This window comes from Podarcis erhardii, assembly GCF_964252035.2.
Source record: "Podarcis erhardii genome assembly, chromosome: 1".
NCBI lineage: Eukaryota > Metazoa > Chordata > Lepidosauria > Squamata > Lacertidae > Podarcis > Podarcis erhardii.
In genome coordinates, this window is record NC_138497.1 from 66,604,633 (window position 1) to 66,623,410 (window position 18,778).

Sequence of the window (18,778 nt, forward strand, 5' to 3'; positions counted from 1 at the left end):
GGAGAGGCGCGCGCGCTGGCCCTGCAAGGGCGCCCGGAGCCCAGAAGAGGTCCCCCTGGCCTTAGGAGCGCCGCTATCTCCGCCCCTCGGCGAGCGGGAAGGGGGCGGAGGGTGTCGCTGCTACGTGATTCCTTTGTCGACGAGGCGCCCTCTCTCTGCGCGCTGCAAGCCCAACTCCGGCCGCGGAGCGAGGGAAAGAAGCCGTCAGGCACGAGGACCGGCGGGCGGCCGAGCGAGGAGGCCCCCTCGGCGGCGTCTCTTGTTGCCAGGCAGAGGCGTCCCAGGCGCCCGCAGCTCGGCGGGGAGGCGGGAAGGGCCCGGCGGAGGCGGCGGCGGGCGGTTCCATGAGGCGTCTCCGCAGCCTTTGCACCTGCTGCTGCTGCTGCTGCTGCTGTCAGGGGGCGTCGGCGGGAGCTCGCGACCTGCCTCGCGCCTCGATGGGCAGCCGCGGGCTCTGAGGGGCGCCGGACCCTCGACGGGGATGTGCCATCTGAGCCGCCCCACAAATGGCTCTCGGCGACGAGGCGGCCGTGGCGCCCGCTGCTGCTGCTGCTGCTTCCACCAGCACCCTGAGGTGTGAGCTTCCCGTGCGCCTGCGGGGACTCTTTGCAGCAGGCATCTCGCGGGCTTGGGCGACCAGCGTTGGCCTCAGGCTGCTGCTGCTGCTGTTGCCGCTGCCGCCGCCATGCCCTGATCGGAGAAGCGCCGAGGCAGCCGCGGCCACCAAAGGGCCCCTTTTCAAGGCTGCCATGCTCCTCGGGGTGCTCTTAGTCCTTTGCCAACGGGTCCAGGCGGAGCAAGGTGAGCGGCGCGCCTTTCGACCCGGGCGAGGGTGGTGAAGGGAGGCTGAGCAGGAATTGCTTAATGAAGAACAGCGGGGTGAGCGAGCGGGGGGGGGGGGGGCTTCGCTACAGCTGCAGCCATTGTGTTATCGCCGATCTCGTTCCAAATAATACACATAATACTCTTCTGGGATGTGCTCGAGGAGGGGAAACTCGCGCCAGGTTCCTGGTGCCTTGGAATGGAAAGGAGGGAGGCTGCACAGAAGAAGGGGCCATCTTCCCCCCGGTCTCTCCTCCTCTCCCCACAATTTTAAACAAAAGTTAACAGCCTTCTGCATAACAGCTGCACTTCACTGCAATGCCTCAGTGTTGTTTGGGTGGCCATGGGGTTCGCATTTGGTTTTTTTTTTCAGAGGGCGCCTGGAGGCTTGTAAATATTTTAGCACAGAATAATTCCGAGGCGCTGCCCACCCTCCTCCCGCCGTCGTTTTCTGTAGCTGGTCAAGTGTGTCAGGTAACAATCGAGGAGGGTTTCTGAGCTTGTGTTTTCAAAGTGGCCTACAGGGTTGGAACGTGTGCTCTGCTGCCTCTTGTTGACTAGCATCTCTGGCCCCCCTCCCCAATTTTTTTTTACATTGCACAGAAAAGAAGCTGTTGTTACTTCAAACAATTACTTTTTGGAAGGGGGGGGGGAGAGATGTGTCAGAGCTGATAAAAGTACAAAAAATTATCTCCAGCATAACATTTCTTATGCTTGGTATCTTGGGGATTTTTTTCGGGGAGGGGGGAGGACTCCTTTCCCTGCCATTTTCCGTTTTGGAAGTAGTAGCAGCATACAGGCTGGCATCAAAGTTAACAATGCTGTACTGTATGTGAACAAGGAATGGTAGTATGAATCTGTGTAGACACAATCCCACGAGGATGGAGTTCATGGGACTTTTTTCTGCAGGATTTGGGTCTTCTCTAGCTGAGCCATGATGCTTTGGTTATGACTGCAATCCTCAGACTGTTTCCTTTGAGGTATAATCAGTGGAGTTATGAACTATATAAAGCCCAATTTTGGAGCATGCAGCTTTGAAACTCCCTTCAGTTTCAGATGCAGCTTGACATGTGGCTTGGCAGGGATGCTATTCATGAAGAAGTCTAAAGTGTCTGGGTGTAGTCTTACATATCTTTGGAGTCTGGCCATTGTTTAGTATTTATTTAGTAGTAACGATTTAATTGTTGAAGTGCTCAGCGATCAGGAGCATGAAAAAGCTTTTCCCTCCCCTCACCTGGCTGCTTCTGTGGTAACCAAGGTGGCTTACTTAGCATTAGAGATAGAATACAGTACAGTATTGAATAAGATTAGCTGGATTAAAAATAAAATAAAATAAAGGAAGGTGTAAGGGTTTGCTTTATTTCTCCGTAGGGTTGGAGTGACAGAAATTTCTTACTCAAATAGTCTTGAACTTATGTAGGGTCTGGGAGGATTTCTCTGCACGTCAAACTGACAGCTCTCCCCCTGCCCCAAATACCACTAGTATAATTGACTGTGATCTTAACTGGTAGGTTATGACCTGAATTCTTATACAGTCATACCTTGGGTTAAATGTGCTTCAGGTTGAGTGCTTTTGGGTTGTGCTCCACGGCGACCTGGAAGTAACAGAATGCATTACTTCCGGGTTTCGCCGCTTGCGCATGCGCAGATGGTCAAAATGACGTTATGCGCATGCGCAGCAGCGGCGAATCATGACCCGCACAAATGCAGATGTGGGCTGTGTTTGCTTCTGGATGCGAACGGGGCTTTGGAACGGATCCCGTTCGTATCCAGAGGTACCACTGTATAGGGCGCAATCCTGAGAAAACTATACCTGTTTGGATTCCACTAACATTATTGCAACTTTAAGTGGTTTGATGTGCACTTAAGTCCCATTCAAATAAGTGTGTTTTAAGTTGTTGTGAACTATTCCATTTGCTTAATTCCCATTTAATTTTCTTTCAGTTGGACTGATTGAATGTGCTTGTTAGTTAACTTCTAACATTTTTTTAATGGAGAAAATACCTTGTACAATTGGCAAGTAGTGTTAAATGTACTGGCCCTAATTTGGATCTAAGCGCTGGTTAGAAGTTCCCTTCAACAGATGTGTGTGAGAATAACAGGCTTATGATACAGCAGAGAAATCACTTTAAGAGGAGCTCCTTTGGTTTGTAGATTTTCCTTGCTGAACTGGAGTTTATACAAACTTGTTTATGTGTAATATGCATTTTACATATTAGCAGTGCTTTTTTCCTTAAAAAATGTTTAGGGGTGCTCTTATTTTCCTACTTATATTGAAATACTGCCCCTCAATGAGGCCAAACTGTAGATTCATAAAATGTTTAGGGGTATGTGTACCCTTGCATCCCCCCAGAAAAAAAACACTGCATATTAGCACCTGTCAACAGTTCTTAATTGTGGCCAGTATCCCATACCAATGAAAAACAGCTTACATGGAGCTGCCAGTCAGTTTCCCACTAGACCAATATCTTCTTATCTTTAATAATATAACAGAATAATGTGTCCTTTAGCCCATTTGTAATGCATTTGTAATGTGATGTTAGGAGGAATTCCCCAAACATTGCTTGTTTCTTTTATTTCTGAGTCACGTAGCAGGTTTTTTTAAAAGGTGCAAACTGTAGTGTAATATTCCTAAAGATGAATGAAAAGGTTAGGAATACACTGCAATAGACACTCTGGTTGGACAGCATTTCTATATCCAAGTGGAACATATTTTCATTTGTCTGGTGATGTGGAAACTTGCTACCAATATTTTGCTACCAGTCATTGTTTGATATGAACAGTACAAAATAGTTTTATAGCATGTGCAGAGAATGAACAGAAAAATAAGATGAATGTATTACAAGTGGGGGAAAACCCTAACAAAGACTATTTTTTTTCATGTAAGCACATTTCTGTTACCAGGAAAGTAGAAGTTGCTAATGCAAAAATTTGAAAGCAGGATAAAATGGTGAAGTATCCTTGAGAAAAGCTTATTATCAAATAGAGGTTCTTTGTTTAGAAATGAACAAAAAGAACTGGATTGTTTCAAGTTGCATAGCACTGAAGTGCTGAAAAGCCAGTTTAAAAGAAGCCATTACAAACCTGTTTTGTCTCTTCTTTCAATTTCTGTTTAATCTGATGATTTATAGAACTAGGTGGATGCATTGCTAGTAAGACTTTATTTTACAAGAGTCACGACTACTTGGAACAGAGAAATAAGTGAATATTGATTGCATGTAATTGTGGCATGTGGTTAAAAACAACAACCGTGTGGTCCTTAAAACTGGTGCAGCAGAATTCCACAAAGTTCTTGTTCCTCTTCAGTTCACTGTGTTTTGGTTCAGGAAGATCTGTGGCTCAGTGGCATCTGCTTTGCATGCAGAAGATCCCATTTTAACAATATTTCTGTCATCCAGCAATAAGTTACTCTGGAAAAAAACAAGTTTATTGACTTTTATAAAATGTAAGATATATGGTGTAGCAAAATAATATGGTGTAGCAAAATAATAAATTTTTCAATTTCCATTGAAATGTAATATGGTAACTTTTGTCAACGATACCTGAGCTGGAAAATCACATTTATGCAAGCTTCAGATCTAAAACCCAGTGGGATTTACTCATTAGTTCATAAATCTTGGCTAGAAAAGAATTAACCGTGAATTAATAATGGATTTTCATGCAGGAACCCAAGTCCAAACTATGCGTGACACAGAAAGATGAGCAAAGGACTCTGGTAGCCTATTTCCCTTTTGAAAAGCAACTTCAGGAGGGGACATTCTGGATGAGAGGGTATATCTATAAGAATCATTCCTGCTGCTTTTGCATACAAGTTGCCTACATTTGAAAGTATGTATTTGGAACTCTGTAGGAGGAAAAGCAGCTTGAGAAAGGTGAATTTAGAGCAGACAAGTGGCAGTGTGTGCTTAATCTTTTTGATTTCCAAATTGCTTTATACTAAAGCTGTGTTTCCTTAAAAGAAGGAGCCATTGCTGTTTTCTTACCTTTAGGAAACCGTAACTTTGGTTGGTTTTGGTATTTAACCATTGTTTCTTATTAATAATTCTCTCATTTCCTTACCATAGAGGCCAAATAAATGCTTGTTTCCCCCCTGTATTCCTGCCCAGCAAACACCTCCACACCCAATTTTTAGCAGGAGATAAGCAGTGGACTGTGTGTGTGCATAGAAAGCCCTGAAACCTTTATCAGTATGCTGTACGCAGGGTAGCCTGACGTATTTTTTGTGCAACTTTGTCTAACAAGTCTTCGTAGATGATAATTTTCAGCATGACCTGAACTGTGTTCCTTAAAGTATCCTCTACAGCTGCCATTCAGAATAATCACACCACAAATACTACAGCGTTTAAATTAGCAGCGCATGGATACTATAACAGCACCACCGCATTGGGTTCAAGAACTAACTCATGGGAAATGAGCCTGGTACCACATTATACTCACTGAGGAAATAGCACTTCCATATGAGAATTCTGCCTTTCTCTATCAACAGGTAGACAAAACTAGAGGGTATAGAAAAGATACACACAAAGGGAAGAGGGAGTTGCCTTGTCTCTCCTTATTTATTTATTTATTTGCTTGCTTGCCTCTCTTCAGAGTGGCTAATTTCCGCTAGCAGTTGGGAGAAGCAACAGAGAAAATGAGCCACTCTGAGGAGAAGTAAAACCACTTTAGAAATGAGAGAAATTATTAAAGGAGAGGCAATTAGGTGTGGCTCCTTCCTACTCCAGAGTGATCAGGAAAACGTAACATCAGAAGTTACAATCCCCAATGTGGCACCCTCCAGATATTTTGGGCTACAACTCTCATAAACCTTAGCTAGCAAAAGGGTGGAATGGGACTGAAGGGATCTGTAGTCTGGATGGCCCAGGTTGAGAGAGGCTGTGTTAACCCAACACTGACTATACAATATTTATAGGTGCCCGTTTTGGAAGCAATGAGGAATAATTTGTACTATATGTTTTAGCTTTTGAATGGATAGTTCAGTAGAGAGATGGAAGTTGCTGGCCTGTTCATTGTGAACTTGCACCACATGGCATCATCCTCATTAACAACTCATCCCGTTTCCAGTCCTCACCCCCAGTTTAATCTGGATTTGCCACTTACATGTTTTGTTTTTAAAACCTACTGGATATTTTGTGGAAATCCAGATTAAAGGAGGAGATAAAATGGGGCAGTGTTTTGATGAGTTCTGTGGATACTATTACAAAATGTTCAAGCACCGACTTAATAATAAACTGCCAAGTAGAATTATCCAGAAGTCATAGGGAGCGCACCAGATTGGACAAGATCAACTCAGAATCATGGAGTTGGAAGGAACCTCAAACGTTATTTCATTAAACAACATCCTACAAATGCAGGGGATCCTCTGTTATAGGGCCTCTGATAGGATATCCAGCCTCTACTTAAAAACTTCTAATGAAGGAAGGTCTACCACTTTGAAGGCAGCCTGTTCCACAGTTTCTTCACGTTCTCAAGATATCCAGTGGCCCTTACTGTGTAGCTATGCTTAGCTACTATTAGTGGCAATAGGATTTTCCTTATAATTGGCTCACTTTTGGTATGAATGTAGATCTGGATAGAAACCTTGTCTGGACTTCTTTTACCCAAAGTCATTGCCTCACCTTTTGCCCTGGTTCTTTTAATCTTCTACATCTACTTTGTTATTCTTTGGCTGACATCTAGAGCGCATTATCCCCCTCCCCTCTTCTCTGAATTTGAAACAGCTTTTATGGGTGAAAGATCTGACTTGTGGTCTGTAAATATTTCCAGTTGTTATTGAAAAATAATTCTGGAGCAACTAATTCTGTTTCATGTCTTGTCATTTTCACCTGGTTGGTAGATTGCAAAGCAATAACTTGCTTTCTTCTTAATGTACTGCCATACTTGCCAGTTTGCATTTTGTGAACAGTTATTTGACATTGCTCTCACTCAGATCAGAGTACCCTTTTTAAAGATTGCTTTTCACTCCAAGCACATGCTACACGTTCACTGTGTGTCTGCTGCATTTCAATAAAAGGTCAATTTATTGTGTTAGATTTACCTTCTCAGCTGCTGACTCCATGTGCCAAAAGACACATACCTTTGGAAATCTAGTCTCTCTCTCTCTCTCTCTCTCTCTCTCTCTCTCTCTCTCAATGCTTTATCGGTTTTAAAAGAAAAAGCATAGCACAACAAAGAAAAACAAATCGAAAATATAGTATTCAACAAAAAGCAATCTGAAAAAATACTTTGCACTTCTGACATTCAAAATTGAGTTAATTCTTCACTGATTCTAGTATGACTTCCGATCTAGAAATCTAGTTTCTCAGTTTGCAATATACTAGTATAAGATTTCAGTGCAAACACTTGTTGCCTAAGGAGTGGAATCCAATCGGTCATCCTTGCCAGCGTTCGAAACTCCCATTGTTCTAGGCATGTTTTGTGACAGGGAATTTCAGTTTCAGAGAGCAGTTTCAGAGCCCTGGGTGCCTAAGATTTCAGATTAAAACTGCACAGTGGAAGGAAAGGAGGACCTTTTTCTGCCTCCCCACTTCCAGCCACTCTCTGAAGGTTGGAGAAGAGACACTCTTAAGAATATTAGGGGGGCGAGGGGGAGCACATATTTGATTTTTGCAGTCTTTGGATGAGGACTAGACCATGTGAAAAATGAACATAATATTTTAGATGCAGTTCATTGATTTTCAGCTTTGTATTCTTGTTATAAAAAGGTGTGTCTGTTGTTGCTCCCATAACCTAGGTTCAAGGGGCCATTTAGCTCCTAGCTTTCATATCTCAGTTTCTTACACTGATCTTTGCGCTGTTGGTGCAGTGGAAGTGTATATAAACAGAGGGGAAGGGGCAGATTTCCAGAGGGTGCTGTGGTCTGCAGTGTGGCTGTGTTATCACTGCTGTGTTGTGCAGTATTTGAAAACCCTGTTTAGTCACTTTGCACTAGTACCTCCGGCTTTGGACGGGATCCGTTCCGGAGATCCGTTCGGATCCTGAGGTTTCCGCAACCTGAGGACCGCTTCTGCGCATGCGCAGGCTGCTTCTGTGCATGTGTGCGTGGTGAAACCTGGTACTTCTGGGTTTGCAGCGCATGCATCCCGAAGTTTACGTAAGTGGAAGGTTACGTAAATGCAGGTATGACTGTACTTTGTTCCAGCCAGTCCTATCCCTACCTACAGGCATGAGCCAATTTAAATCCTGTTGCTTAGAAATACTCAATTTAGTAAGAGCTATCCAGACAGTGAATTTAATAAATGTATGCCAATACCACATTCTAGCCTTTGTTTAACAGTCTTGCAGTGCCCCCATTCAAAAACAATAGCACAGCATCCAGTTGACACACGGTGGGGTTTTTTTTTGAGCAGGATAACTGTTGCTTTTAACCCCTCTAATAAAAGCTGGCATCGTAATGACTACCTAGTGCTGTAGGCAGAGAAGAGACAACTTTCAAAGTATTAAACAATTTCCTAAAAAGGAACAGGTGGAAAAAATGCGGGTGGCGCTGTGGGTTAAACCACAGAGCCTAGGACTTGCCGATCAGGTGGTCGGCGGTTCGAATCCCTGCGATGGAGGGAGCTCCCGTTGCTTGGTCCCTGCTCCTGCCAACCTAGCAGTTTGAAAGCATGTCAAAGTGCAAGTAGATAAATAGGTACTGCTCTGGCGGAAAGGTAAACGGCATTTCCGTGCGCTGCTCTGGTTCGCCAGAAATGGCTTAGTCATGCTGGCCACATGACCTGGAAGCTGTACGCCGGCTCCCTCGGCCAATAAAGCGAGATGAGCGCCACAACCCCAGAGTCGGGGTAACCTTTAGCTATGTTTTTTATCATTTTCCTTTAAAACGCTTGCTGAGCACTTAGCCCAGTCTTTTCAAACTGGTACCTTTCAGGTGTTTTGGGACTATAACTGGTTTGTCACTTGCCACTAATGATGTCATAAGCAATATCTAATAGAGACATATCCACAGCATGCTTCACAGAAATCTTGCTTGCAGTGGATGCAAAATAAAGTTTGTCGAGTGCTGGGGGTAATGGAGTATTCTTTTCACAGAAGCATCTGAGGACAGCATGCAAGCAATGGGTAGAAATTCTATATTTATTTCCACAAAAGCGAAGTACTGGAAACGGAAGGAAAACTACTTTCTTTGCTTTCATGTTTTGTTTTCCTTTGCTTCCTCCATTTATTAACTCACTTAAAATATCTGCATACCACCCTTCATTTTCAAATTTTAGGGCCATTTACAAAGCATATTAAAGCAATGTATGTTGAAAGCGTCAGCTCAAGAACCTGGGAAGGAAAGTCTAAGAACTTGTTTTTGTATTGTAAAATGCCCTGTAATTCTTGGATGAGGGGTGGTATAATAATAATTTATTATTTATACCCTGCCCATCTGGCTGGGCTTCCTCACCGACCCTGGGCGGCTTCCAACAAAATATTAAAACACAGCAATCCATCAAACATTAAAAGCTTCCCTAAACAGGGCTGCCTTCAGATGTCTTCTAAAAGTCTGGTAATTGTTGTTCTCTTTGACATCTGGTGGGAGGGCGTTCCACAGGGCAGGTGCCACTACCGAGGAGGCCCTCTGCCTGGTTCCCTGTAACTTGACTTTTCGCAGTGAGGGAATCACCAGAAGGCCCTCGGCGCTGGACCTCAGTGTCTGGGTAGAGTGGGGGTGGAGACTTTCCTTCAGGTATACTGGTATAGAAAAGAAATAAATAACAATAATGATAGTGTCATCATCATCATCATCGACTTTTATTGCGCTAACCATAGGCCATGGCATCTTTCAGAAAAATAAGAAAAGGAAAAACAGCAATAACCATAAAAATCATTAGGCACCACACATACAATATAAACCATGGTCATAATTACTAAGATTGTTTGTTGCATGAAATAGAATAGCAGAAGATTCTCTAGTAAAATGTGCCAAATTAAATATCCGAATCCCCTTTGCAGTTGACCGCTATTTTACCTAGTTCTTTCCTCCTGATCTTCTTAGCTGCCAACACATAGAGTGCTACTTTATAAATTAAAGTCATCAGTACAGTAATACCTTGGGTTACGTACTTAATTCATTCCGGAGGTCTGTTCTTAAGCTGAAACTGTTCTTAACCTGAAGCACCACTTTAGCTAATGGGGCCTCCCGCTGCTGCCGCGCTGCTGGAGCACGATTTCTGTTCTCATCCTGAAGCAAAGTTCTCAACCCGAGGTACTATTTCTGGGTTACCGGAGTCTGTAACCTGAAGCATATGTAACCCAAGGTACCACTGTATTGCTCAGCAGCCATTTCACCCTTTCCACCCTATTCAAGTGAGTTCCATTCGGAAACAGGGGTTTTATGAATCGGTCTCTTGGGACTATATATAACGGGCACTGCAATAAATAGTGGCACAGGTCCTTCACACAGTGTTGCCCCCCCACACAAAGTCTCTCTTCATAATGTACTTTGCCGTAGCGTCCATCCAACACCACCAAGGGCATTGATTGGAATCATAATTCTGTGAAAGCGATTCTAAGCATGGCAAGTGGGAGCTTTGACAGGTAACTGGCCCGGGTATGCTCCGTTTTAATAAGTGGGAACCATGGCAAACTCTTGGTAGAAGCCATCATGGTTAGATCCCTTTCTGCATCAGACCTAAAGAGACAATCTCTTAAGTGCCTCTTGTCCATGTTCATATTCACCTGCAAATCTTGTAATTGGTATTGGGACAAGCAGCGTTGGATACCGTCCTTCCAACATTTGGTCTGTTTCTGTTCTGTGTGTGACATAGTAGGGAATCTCTGCTCTGAAAGAAATTGAAGTCTTTTCACATTATTTAAGAACAGGTAATCAATTCTAGCCTGTATTGTTGTCACATCAGCTTCAACATGGAGAAGAGCAGCTGGAGTCCCGTTGGGGAGTGAGCACTTTCCTGAGGAATTTGTTCTGCACTATTTCTAAGGCTTTGTTGGCATTTGGGTCCTTGCCCCATATCTCCATGAAGCATCTGGGAGACCACTTTACTGGCAAAGATTTTCAATAGCTGACCACCCACCGTAAAATAGAATTTCATTAATGCCCCTCAAGCTTTCTGCACTTTGAGTTTCATAGCCTTGATATGAATGATAGTATTAATAATGATGATTAAAAAGGTATTAAAACCTGCAGAAGTTTTATGAAAAGGATAGGTCTTTAATAGATGCCAAAACAAAATCAAGGTTGGTGCATGTTGTACTTCATGGCGGAGTGAATTCCAAACGTTGGGTACCTCAACAGAAATGAGCATATTATTGAGATTTTTATAAGGTTATCTCAGAAAGTGAGGAGGAATTAAAGTACCTTTTAATGAGGGTGAAAGAGGAGAGCGCAAAATATGGTCTGAAGCTTAACATCAAAAAAAAACGAAGATCATGGCCACTGGGCCCATCACTTCCTGGCAAATAGAAGGGGAAGAAATGGAGGCAGTGAGAGATTTTACTTTCTTGGGCTCCATGATCACTGCAGATGGTGACAGCAGTCACGAAATTAAAAGACGCCTGCTCCTTGGGAGAAAGGCAATGGCAAACCTAGACAGCATCTTAAAAAGCAGAGACATCACTTTGCCAACAAAGGTCCGTATAGTTAAAGCCATGGTTTTCCCAGTAGTGATGTATGGAAGTGAGAGCTGGACCATAAAGAAGGCTGATCGCCGAAGAATTGATGCTTTTGAATTATGGTGCTGGAGGAGACTCTTGAGAGTCCCATGGACTGCAAGAAGATCAAACGCATCCATTCTTAAGGACATTAGCCCTGGGTGCTCACTGGAAGGACAGATCATGAAGCTGAGGCTCCAATACTTTGGCCACCTCATGAGAAGAGAAGACTCCCTGGAAAAGACCCTGATGTTGGGAAAGATGGAGGGCACAAGGAAAAGGGGACGACAGAGGACGAGATGGTTGGACAGTGTTCTTGAAGCTACAAACATGAGTCTGACCAAACTGCGGGAGACAGTGGAAGACAGAAGTGCCTGGCGTGCTCTGGTCCATGGGGTCACGAAGAGTCAGACACGACTAAACGACTAAACAACAACAAATAAGGTTATCTGGGATTGTTAGTGTACATGTGTACTGATTTGCAGTGTACCATCTTCACGACGAAACCCTTAAGGACTCCTGCCAAGAGGATATATTATTTCTCTTATTGCAGGTGGTGGTTTTGAGGAACCTGTAGCTCTCCAGGTGTTGTTGAGCTACAACTCGTATCATCCCTGTCCACTGGTGATGTTCGCAGGGGTTGATTGGTGTTGGAGTCCAACAACATTTGCAGGGCTATGGCTTCCCCACCCCTATATAGAAGAAGTTCTAAACAATTTATAAACAGCGATCTTATTAGAATATATCATCATAACTGTCTTGATGCCACTGCTGTTTAGATACATGCTTTAAGTCAAGATCTTGAAGTTCTTGAATCTACCAACCTTACATCCCTTTACCCCATATATGTTCTGTTTCCCACAGTTGTACTAACCTTGGAGATTATTCTTCTCCATGCCTGGCCTGGCACTGAACTTGTTCATGTCCTTCTCTATTTATCATATTATATTGTTTGGAAGTAGTATGACAGCAACTCTTAATGTATGGAATAATTGTGCCTCTCGCTTTTGTTTTGTTTTTTGGTAAAAAGCAATATTATGCTTTGTCTTGATCATTCTATCTCTTAAATAGGAAGATCTTAATCCTAATTCCCAAATAGTCTTATTAGTTAGTTGCATTTTCTCTACATTCTGTGGAACCCAGACGGTCACTTTAGGCTGTTCTCAGATCACTGTGTTTATTCAGGGACCTATTCATAAACTAGGAGGACTGCCAGCATTCAGACAGCAGCACTTATCCCCCCTTACCTTTATATAACTGCTATTTCACATGGGAATAAGTGTTCATAACTAATATAAGCCTTGAATATTATATCTATTATTTAAATATAATATGTTTGTACTGCTTTGCTAAGGAACCATGTCCAAAGAGTCTTATAACAACAGACAGTACAAACAATCTAAAATAAAACAATAAAATAAAGAGTTAAAAATGCCTGAAGCCAATGCCTAGAGGCAATACTTGTACATTTTTGCTGCTGAAAATTGGTGTGGCTTCGTCTGAATGATAGTGAACAAGGTATGGTTGGCTCAGCTAGCAAGGGATATTCAAACTAACTGGCTGTGCTATATACTGTTTAAACGTAGACAGTTCTACTTACGCATGCTGAGCAGCACTTTTCCTGTGTAAGTTAGATATATAAAAATGACATTTAATTGCAAAAAAATGATTTTTGTTATTAATCTTGCAACCAAGGTAGGAAGCTCTGTCAGGTAAAAAGATCCTTTTGAGCGTGTGCATGTGTGTGTGCATTTATTCATGGGAAGATGATTCCGTGAGATATGCTGAAGGAAGTGCTATGGATTTAAACATTATTTTTTTAATGGATTCTTGTTCTTTCAGAACCTTTTGTTCTTTCTGCTGGTGCATTTTCCACTTCAAGAATACAGACGCATTCATTTAAACAAACAGATCATATGGGAACTCTAGGGATGAGCAGTCTGCCAGGGATTCAGGGAAAGTAGGGTGTCCTGCCAGCTGCATCTTGCCTTCCTTTTTGCTTTGGTAGTGGGATTTTAACAAGTGTCTCGGGAGACCCCTCCAGCAAACTGCTCCAAGAAACCACTGTATGTACATCCTCCTGAGTAAAGTAACCTTGCCTCATCATTAGCTCCTTTTGAGATTCCGTTGCTATGAATATTTTACATTAAATGAGGTTAGTACATGTTAAACTGCCAGGGTAACATCTCATTTTGATGTCAGGAGCCACTGTTTAACCAGTCATTAATGCTTGAATTGCCTAATTTTCTTTTGGGGTGGTGCCAGCAGTTTGTTAGAGTAAAGTTTATTGCTAGTAGAGCGGAAGTAAATCAGCAGCCCACCATTAAACATTTATATTGTCTTACACAAGCTTTTGTAATGGGCAGATGATGAGGAGGTGGTGGTGGTGGTAGAGGTGGATTGAATGTGTGTTCTGTGCAGCTTTGAAAAATGCACACCCTGCAAAAGGACTGGAAACTAACTGAATGGTAGGACTGCTGGAAGTGCTGCCTGTGGAATTCAATTTCGCCCACCTTGATTAAAAGACGTCGCCCTTGCTATGCTATCAGCAAGGTTTTCTAACTTTCAGAGCAGATTTACAAACACTAATTAATTGAAAGCTTCATGAATAAGTCATGCCATATGCCATTTTACATATGTTGGTAATCTTGGTTCTAGAGTCCTGCTTCTGAGTGGTACAAAGCAAATCATTATTAGCGCCTGTTGAAATAACAGAGAGCTTTTGAAAACTGATCATAAGAGGTTTATACTTTGTGTGGCATGGAGAGCCGAATCCCAAGGATCTTCTTGTTCCTATTTATGGTTAAGCTAAGAGAACATCCACATCTGCAGTCTTTTTTTATTCATGATGTGTTGCAGTGGGATTTGGAAAGGAAACCTGAGGGTGTATTATATGTTTAATGCATGGCACATACACTGTAGGCATATTTTTTATGAAGTATTATTAAGCAGAACCTAGTGGTTTAAACCGTAGTTCAAAGCATATATGGGTGAGTTAACAAATTTCCGCTGTTCTCACTATAATTTGCTTGTGTACAAAATGTTCTTTTATTCCTTGCCTTAGCTAGGAAGAATGGATGTCTCTTAATAAATATTCTTCCCTGAAGTGTATTTAGGAATAATGCTCAGATGCGGTGAATCTTAGCTTTTCAGTTGCGTTTTTCAACCAAACCAACTAAAATAACATGCCATAATGCTTACCCAGCAATAAAAAGCTTAGAAGCTGGTCACTTTCATGCCCCTCTCCCCAAAGATTAGAGCATATCTTCATTAAGTAAAATAAAAATAAATTTTCTTAATTTTTTTTTAAAAAACAGAATGTTCATTGATTTAAAGGAGCTATTTCCCATCAAGTCAGTGATCCATCAGAACTCTTCTGAAGAGCAACTTCAATAACAGAATAGTTCTTTTTAAGGCTATGTAATAGAAATTTCACATATGTGCTTATTTGTCTTTTACATACACAAAAAGCTTTCGAGTTGAAATTTCCTTCCAAACTCTACTATTCTGTGATTCCATGATTTTCCTTCAGGGGTTTTTACCTAATGCTGTCCTTCAGCTACCAGAAGGCTCTTTGACCCCATGGTGTGACAGAGCGGGATGCTATTTTCCTCAAATTACACCCCACCCTGGAGCGCTCTGTGCCACCTCCCATGCTATTCCAAAGGGACTCTCAGCACTTTGGGGTCGATTTCGGAGGGAGAAGCAGGGGTGGCAGTGTGTGAATATGTAAAAAAACCCTTCCTTTCCCATGTTGCTAATGGAAGTTTCCTCTGGATTAAGGAGCCATCCATCAATAGAGGGACCCCACTGGATACCACACTTAATTTTTAATATTTTTCGTAAGCTGAGTGAGCCACATATAAAATAATAAGTTATGACTTGAGGTATCAAAGAAAACAAACTTGAGTCCATAGCTCATAATGACCTCTGAGTTAATGATATGTGTTATAAATTCAGCAGTCTTTGCTGCTAAACCTTACCTGTCTGTAAGCATGATCATGCATCATAAGTTTTATTTAAAAATGATGCCATTTCATCACATGCTACAAACAAACAAAAATATATATAACCAGGTGGACAGGGCGGGCTGTATGTTAGTGATAGTCTTAGAGTTACTGAAATAATGGACACAACTAACTTAGATCCATTCACTTCAAAGAGTCTACTGTAAAACTTGGTTGGATACAACCCATATTCATTAATTAAATAGACAACGGCAGGTTGATTATTTAGATGTTATTTTTTGGCATCCATCTGTTTTAAGAGACAATGGACTGCACCACTGAGGGTATTGTGCAACACTCCCAAACTTATTGAGCTAATGAAAGTGACAGGAAAATGCACTGGGCAGAGTGCAATAGCATTTGCTTGACACAATGTATTTTATTTCTTTGCAAACAAATCAGAACAAATACTTAATAAATAGGTGGTGTCCTCTGATCTCCATGCAAACAAATCTGGATGAATACTCAATAAAGGGTTGTCTGAAAGTAACCTGTACCACAATTTCTTTTGAAAGATTTTTTTTTTTTTTAAAGTGAGGCCCACTGTCAATCTCGGAGTATATTTTCAGGAAGAATCACAAGAAACACACACAGTGCAAACACATTTTCTCTACTTTATTTTTAACCTTATAGCAATGCCTAATTTGATAACAATATGTAAATTAGAGGGTGTTTTAAAAAAATATATGCTCAGCAGGTGCTACTGACAGAGTTTGCTCTTATCCTAAGTTTAGAGACAAATAGATCAAAACAAAAGGAATGAAGGATTGCCAGTTTAAAGATGTTTGGGGAAGAAGACTCCAGGAAAACAAAGGTTTAGTAGCTGATGGATTAACCTAGCTGATTAAATAGACTCTTTTTAATTGTGGCCTCTAGATAAACACACACAAATACACACATGCTCTTAATTGTTTAAAAGTGCCATTGTTAAATTTGGGAACCTGTTTTTCAGGGCTGGAAAGCCGAAATATTTTCATCAGGCTGTGTGCAGCAAAAGAGATTTTGCTGTATTAATTCATGCCTGAAGTGCTATTTCCAGCATTCATCTCTCTGTGTGTATACATACCTAACTTGCTGCAGTGATACACCCTGTTGTGTTGCTTAAATATTTAATAGAACTTCATATTATAGAACCCAAAATGATGAATAATTTACAGAACTATTTATATTAGTAATTAAGTGATATGGTTTCTGCGTTTTGAACCATAAAAGTAATCATTGCAATTAACAGCAGATAGTAAATGGCACTGATTGCACTTCTGGTTTGGAATTCTCATTAGTCAGTTAAATCACCAAGTTCATCCTCCATGTTTAAAACTGTGCTATCAATCAGTTAAATTCATTTTCTAAAAAGCATCGGTCGCCACAAAAATACAGACATAATCTAGCTGAGATATACATTTTAGAATAGGTGATTTCCCAGAATATTGGTCTCTATTTTTTGAATTAAGTTTTTGACTGTTGGGCTGTAGAGCAAACACTGAAACCCTTTATGTCATCTAGTTATCCCTATCAAATAGTAAGTAACAGATTTTCTCCCTACTGTTGAAAAAAAAAAACTGGCTGAAGAATTTCAAAACCCTTTCCCTTGGGAAATTATAGAAGAACAATATAATACAATAGTAAACAATATATTCCACTTCTCCCTGGCCACAGATGCATAAATGACAATTTACAGGTATTTCAGTGCATCTCTCCTCTAAATGTGCTGTAGGAATAGCATCTCAAAGCATAAATCCTCAGTTCATGAGCAGATAATTAGAAAAAAGTAATCTGGCACACAGTGTTTTGATTCAACAGAATAATAAAAAAGTGAAAACAGCATTGTTAAAAGGGAACATCTACTTAACAAAAGGCCCCGCTCTTTAACTTTTTTTATTTTTTTTTAAAAATTGCTTTGTTGCTATACGAGTAATCACACTAAGGACATCAGGAATCAGTCCATACTTAACTATAACAGCTGATCTGCTCAGATCAAGTGTAGGTAAAAACAACAACCCTGAAACACCATCAGCAGTATTGAGGCAAGAAAGTGTATGGAAGGTAAGAAATCAGAATCTTCTGATTTAAAAGGAGAAACAGATGTGAAGGTTATGAGAAGAGATTCAAGTCAAGGGAAGGTTTGTAAGGAGGAGGTGTTAGTAGGATAAAATCATGTGCTCAGATATTGCAAGAAATGCATGTAGTACTGTTGTTTTGTTGTAGCTTTACTTTTAAGTTTCATTAAATAAATAAACAAACAGTTTCTGTGCAAGTATTGAGTAGTAGATTGAGATGTTTGCACATCCCTGCAGGGTCTCTACACCACTCAGACTTCAATAGTCTCTCTCTGACTCTGGTAAGTACCCTAAAACTATGCTTTACTGCTCATTTAGTGTCTGAATTAGTCTCCTGCAGAGAGCTTTCTTCCTGACACTTACCCCTGTTTACTAGCATATGTGACGGCTTTTGCTGCCCTAGTCCCACCTACCTGGCCCTAATTCTTCCTTGTTGCCCATCCCATATGCTGTTTTGCTTCTTAACCTGTATAATCATCTCACAAGATTCCGTGAACCAGATCCTATGAGTTACTCTTCACTTGGGCTTGCAGTCCTTTCCCTGGCAGTAGAATACATGTTTTCTATTTAATTCATACCTACAAACCAGATATCTGCTGCTCTACTCCCCATGTTGTTCTTTGCTTGTAAAAATGTAGCAAAATCAGAGATGGAGATGGCATGGGGCAAGGGAAGTGAAGAAGTACAGTGGTACCTGTACTTCAAACAGCTTGGCTCCCAAACGCCACCAACTCACTAGTGAGTGTTCCGGTTTGCAAACGTTTTTCAGAAACCCAACGTCCGACGTGGCTTCCAATTGAGTGCAGTCAGTATTAGCTTGAAAGAGAAGGCCCAAGAGCATCTGACACCTCACAAGGATTCTGTGATCAGCTTCCACCTTTCAGAAATATCAGGATCCCAGTGCCATCTTTCTTTATATTAGCATTATCCCAAGCTGGTAAATCAGTTCTTTACAGGGAAATTTTGGCACCTAAGGCAGACTCCCAGGGACACCTCCCTCCCCACCAGGGAAGAAGTGAGGGACAAGGGCAGGGGGAGAAAGATCAACATTGGGAGGTGCTGCCCCCGTGGATCCTCCCGTCTGCCACACCTCATGGGTGGGTCAGCGCTGGTTCTCTAGTTTTGGGAAATACAATGCTTGCAGTCAAGTCTTGGAGCATATTTGCTGTGTCTGTACTGTGTTTTTGAAATGCCCCCGAAGAGTTTAACTATAGCATATAGATGTTTGTTACCACTCAAGCATCTTTTCATTAGAAGTAGCTGATTACAAGTCAAAGTTAGAGGATATTTCTGTGTGGC

At 41.7% G+C, this 18,778-nt stretch overlaps 1 protein-coding gene across 4 annotated transcripts in view; it reads left to right on the forward strand.

Moving 5' to 3' along the window:
- Positions 1–322: 322 nt before the first annotated feature.
- KIAA1549L (KIAA1549 like) overlaps positions 323–18,778 on the forward strand; it is a 147,774-nt gene continuing 129,318 nt past the window's right edge. For 2 of the 4 annotated variants that reach the window (XM_081882294.1, XM_081882295.1), the window contains exon 1: positions 349–801. In XM_081882294.1, coding sequence (XP_081738420.1) covers positions 507–801 — 295 coding nt within the window. In that variant the 5' untranslated portion in view covers positions 349–506. Of the gene's footprint in view, positions 802–18,778 lie in introns of all 4 variants that reach the window. The other 2 variants (XM_081882291.1, XM_081882296.1) reach the window with 2 other exon arrangements.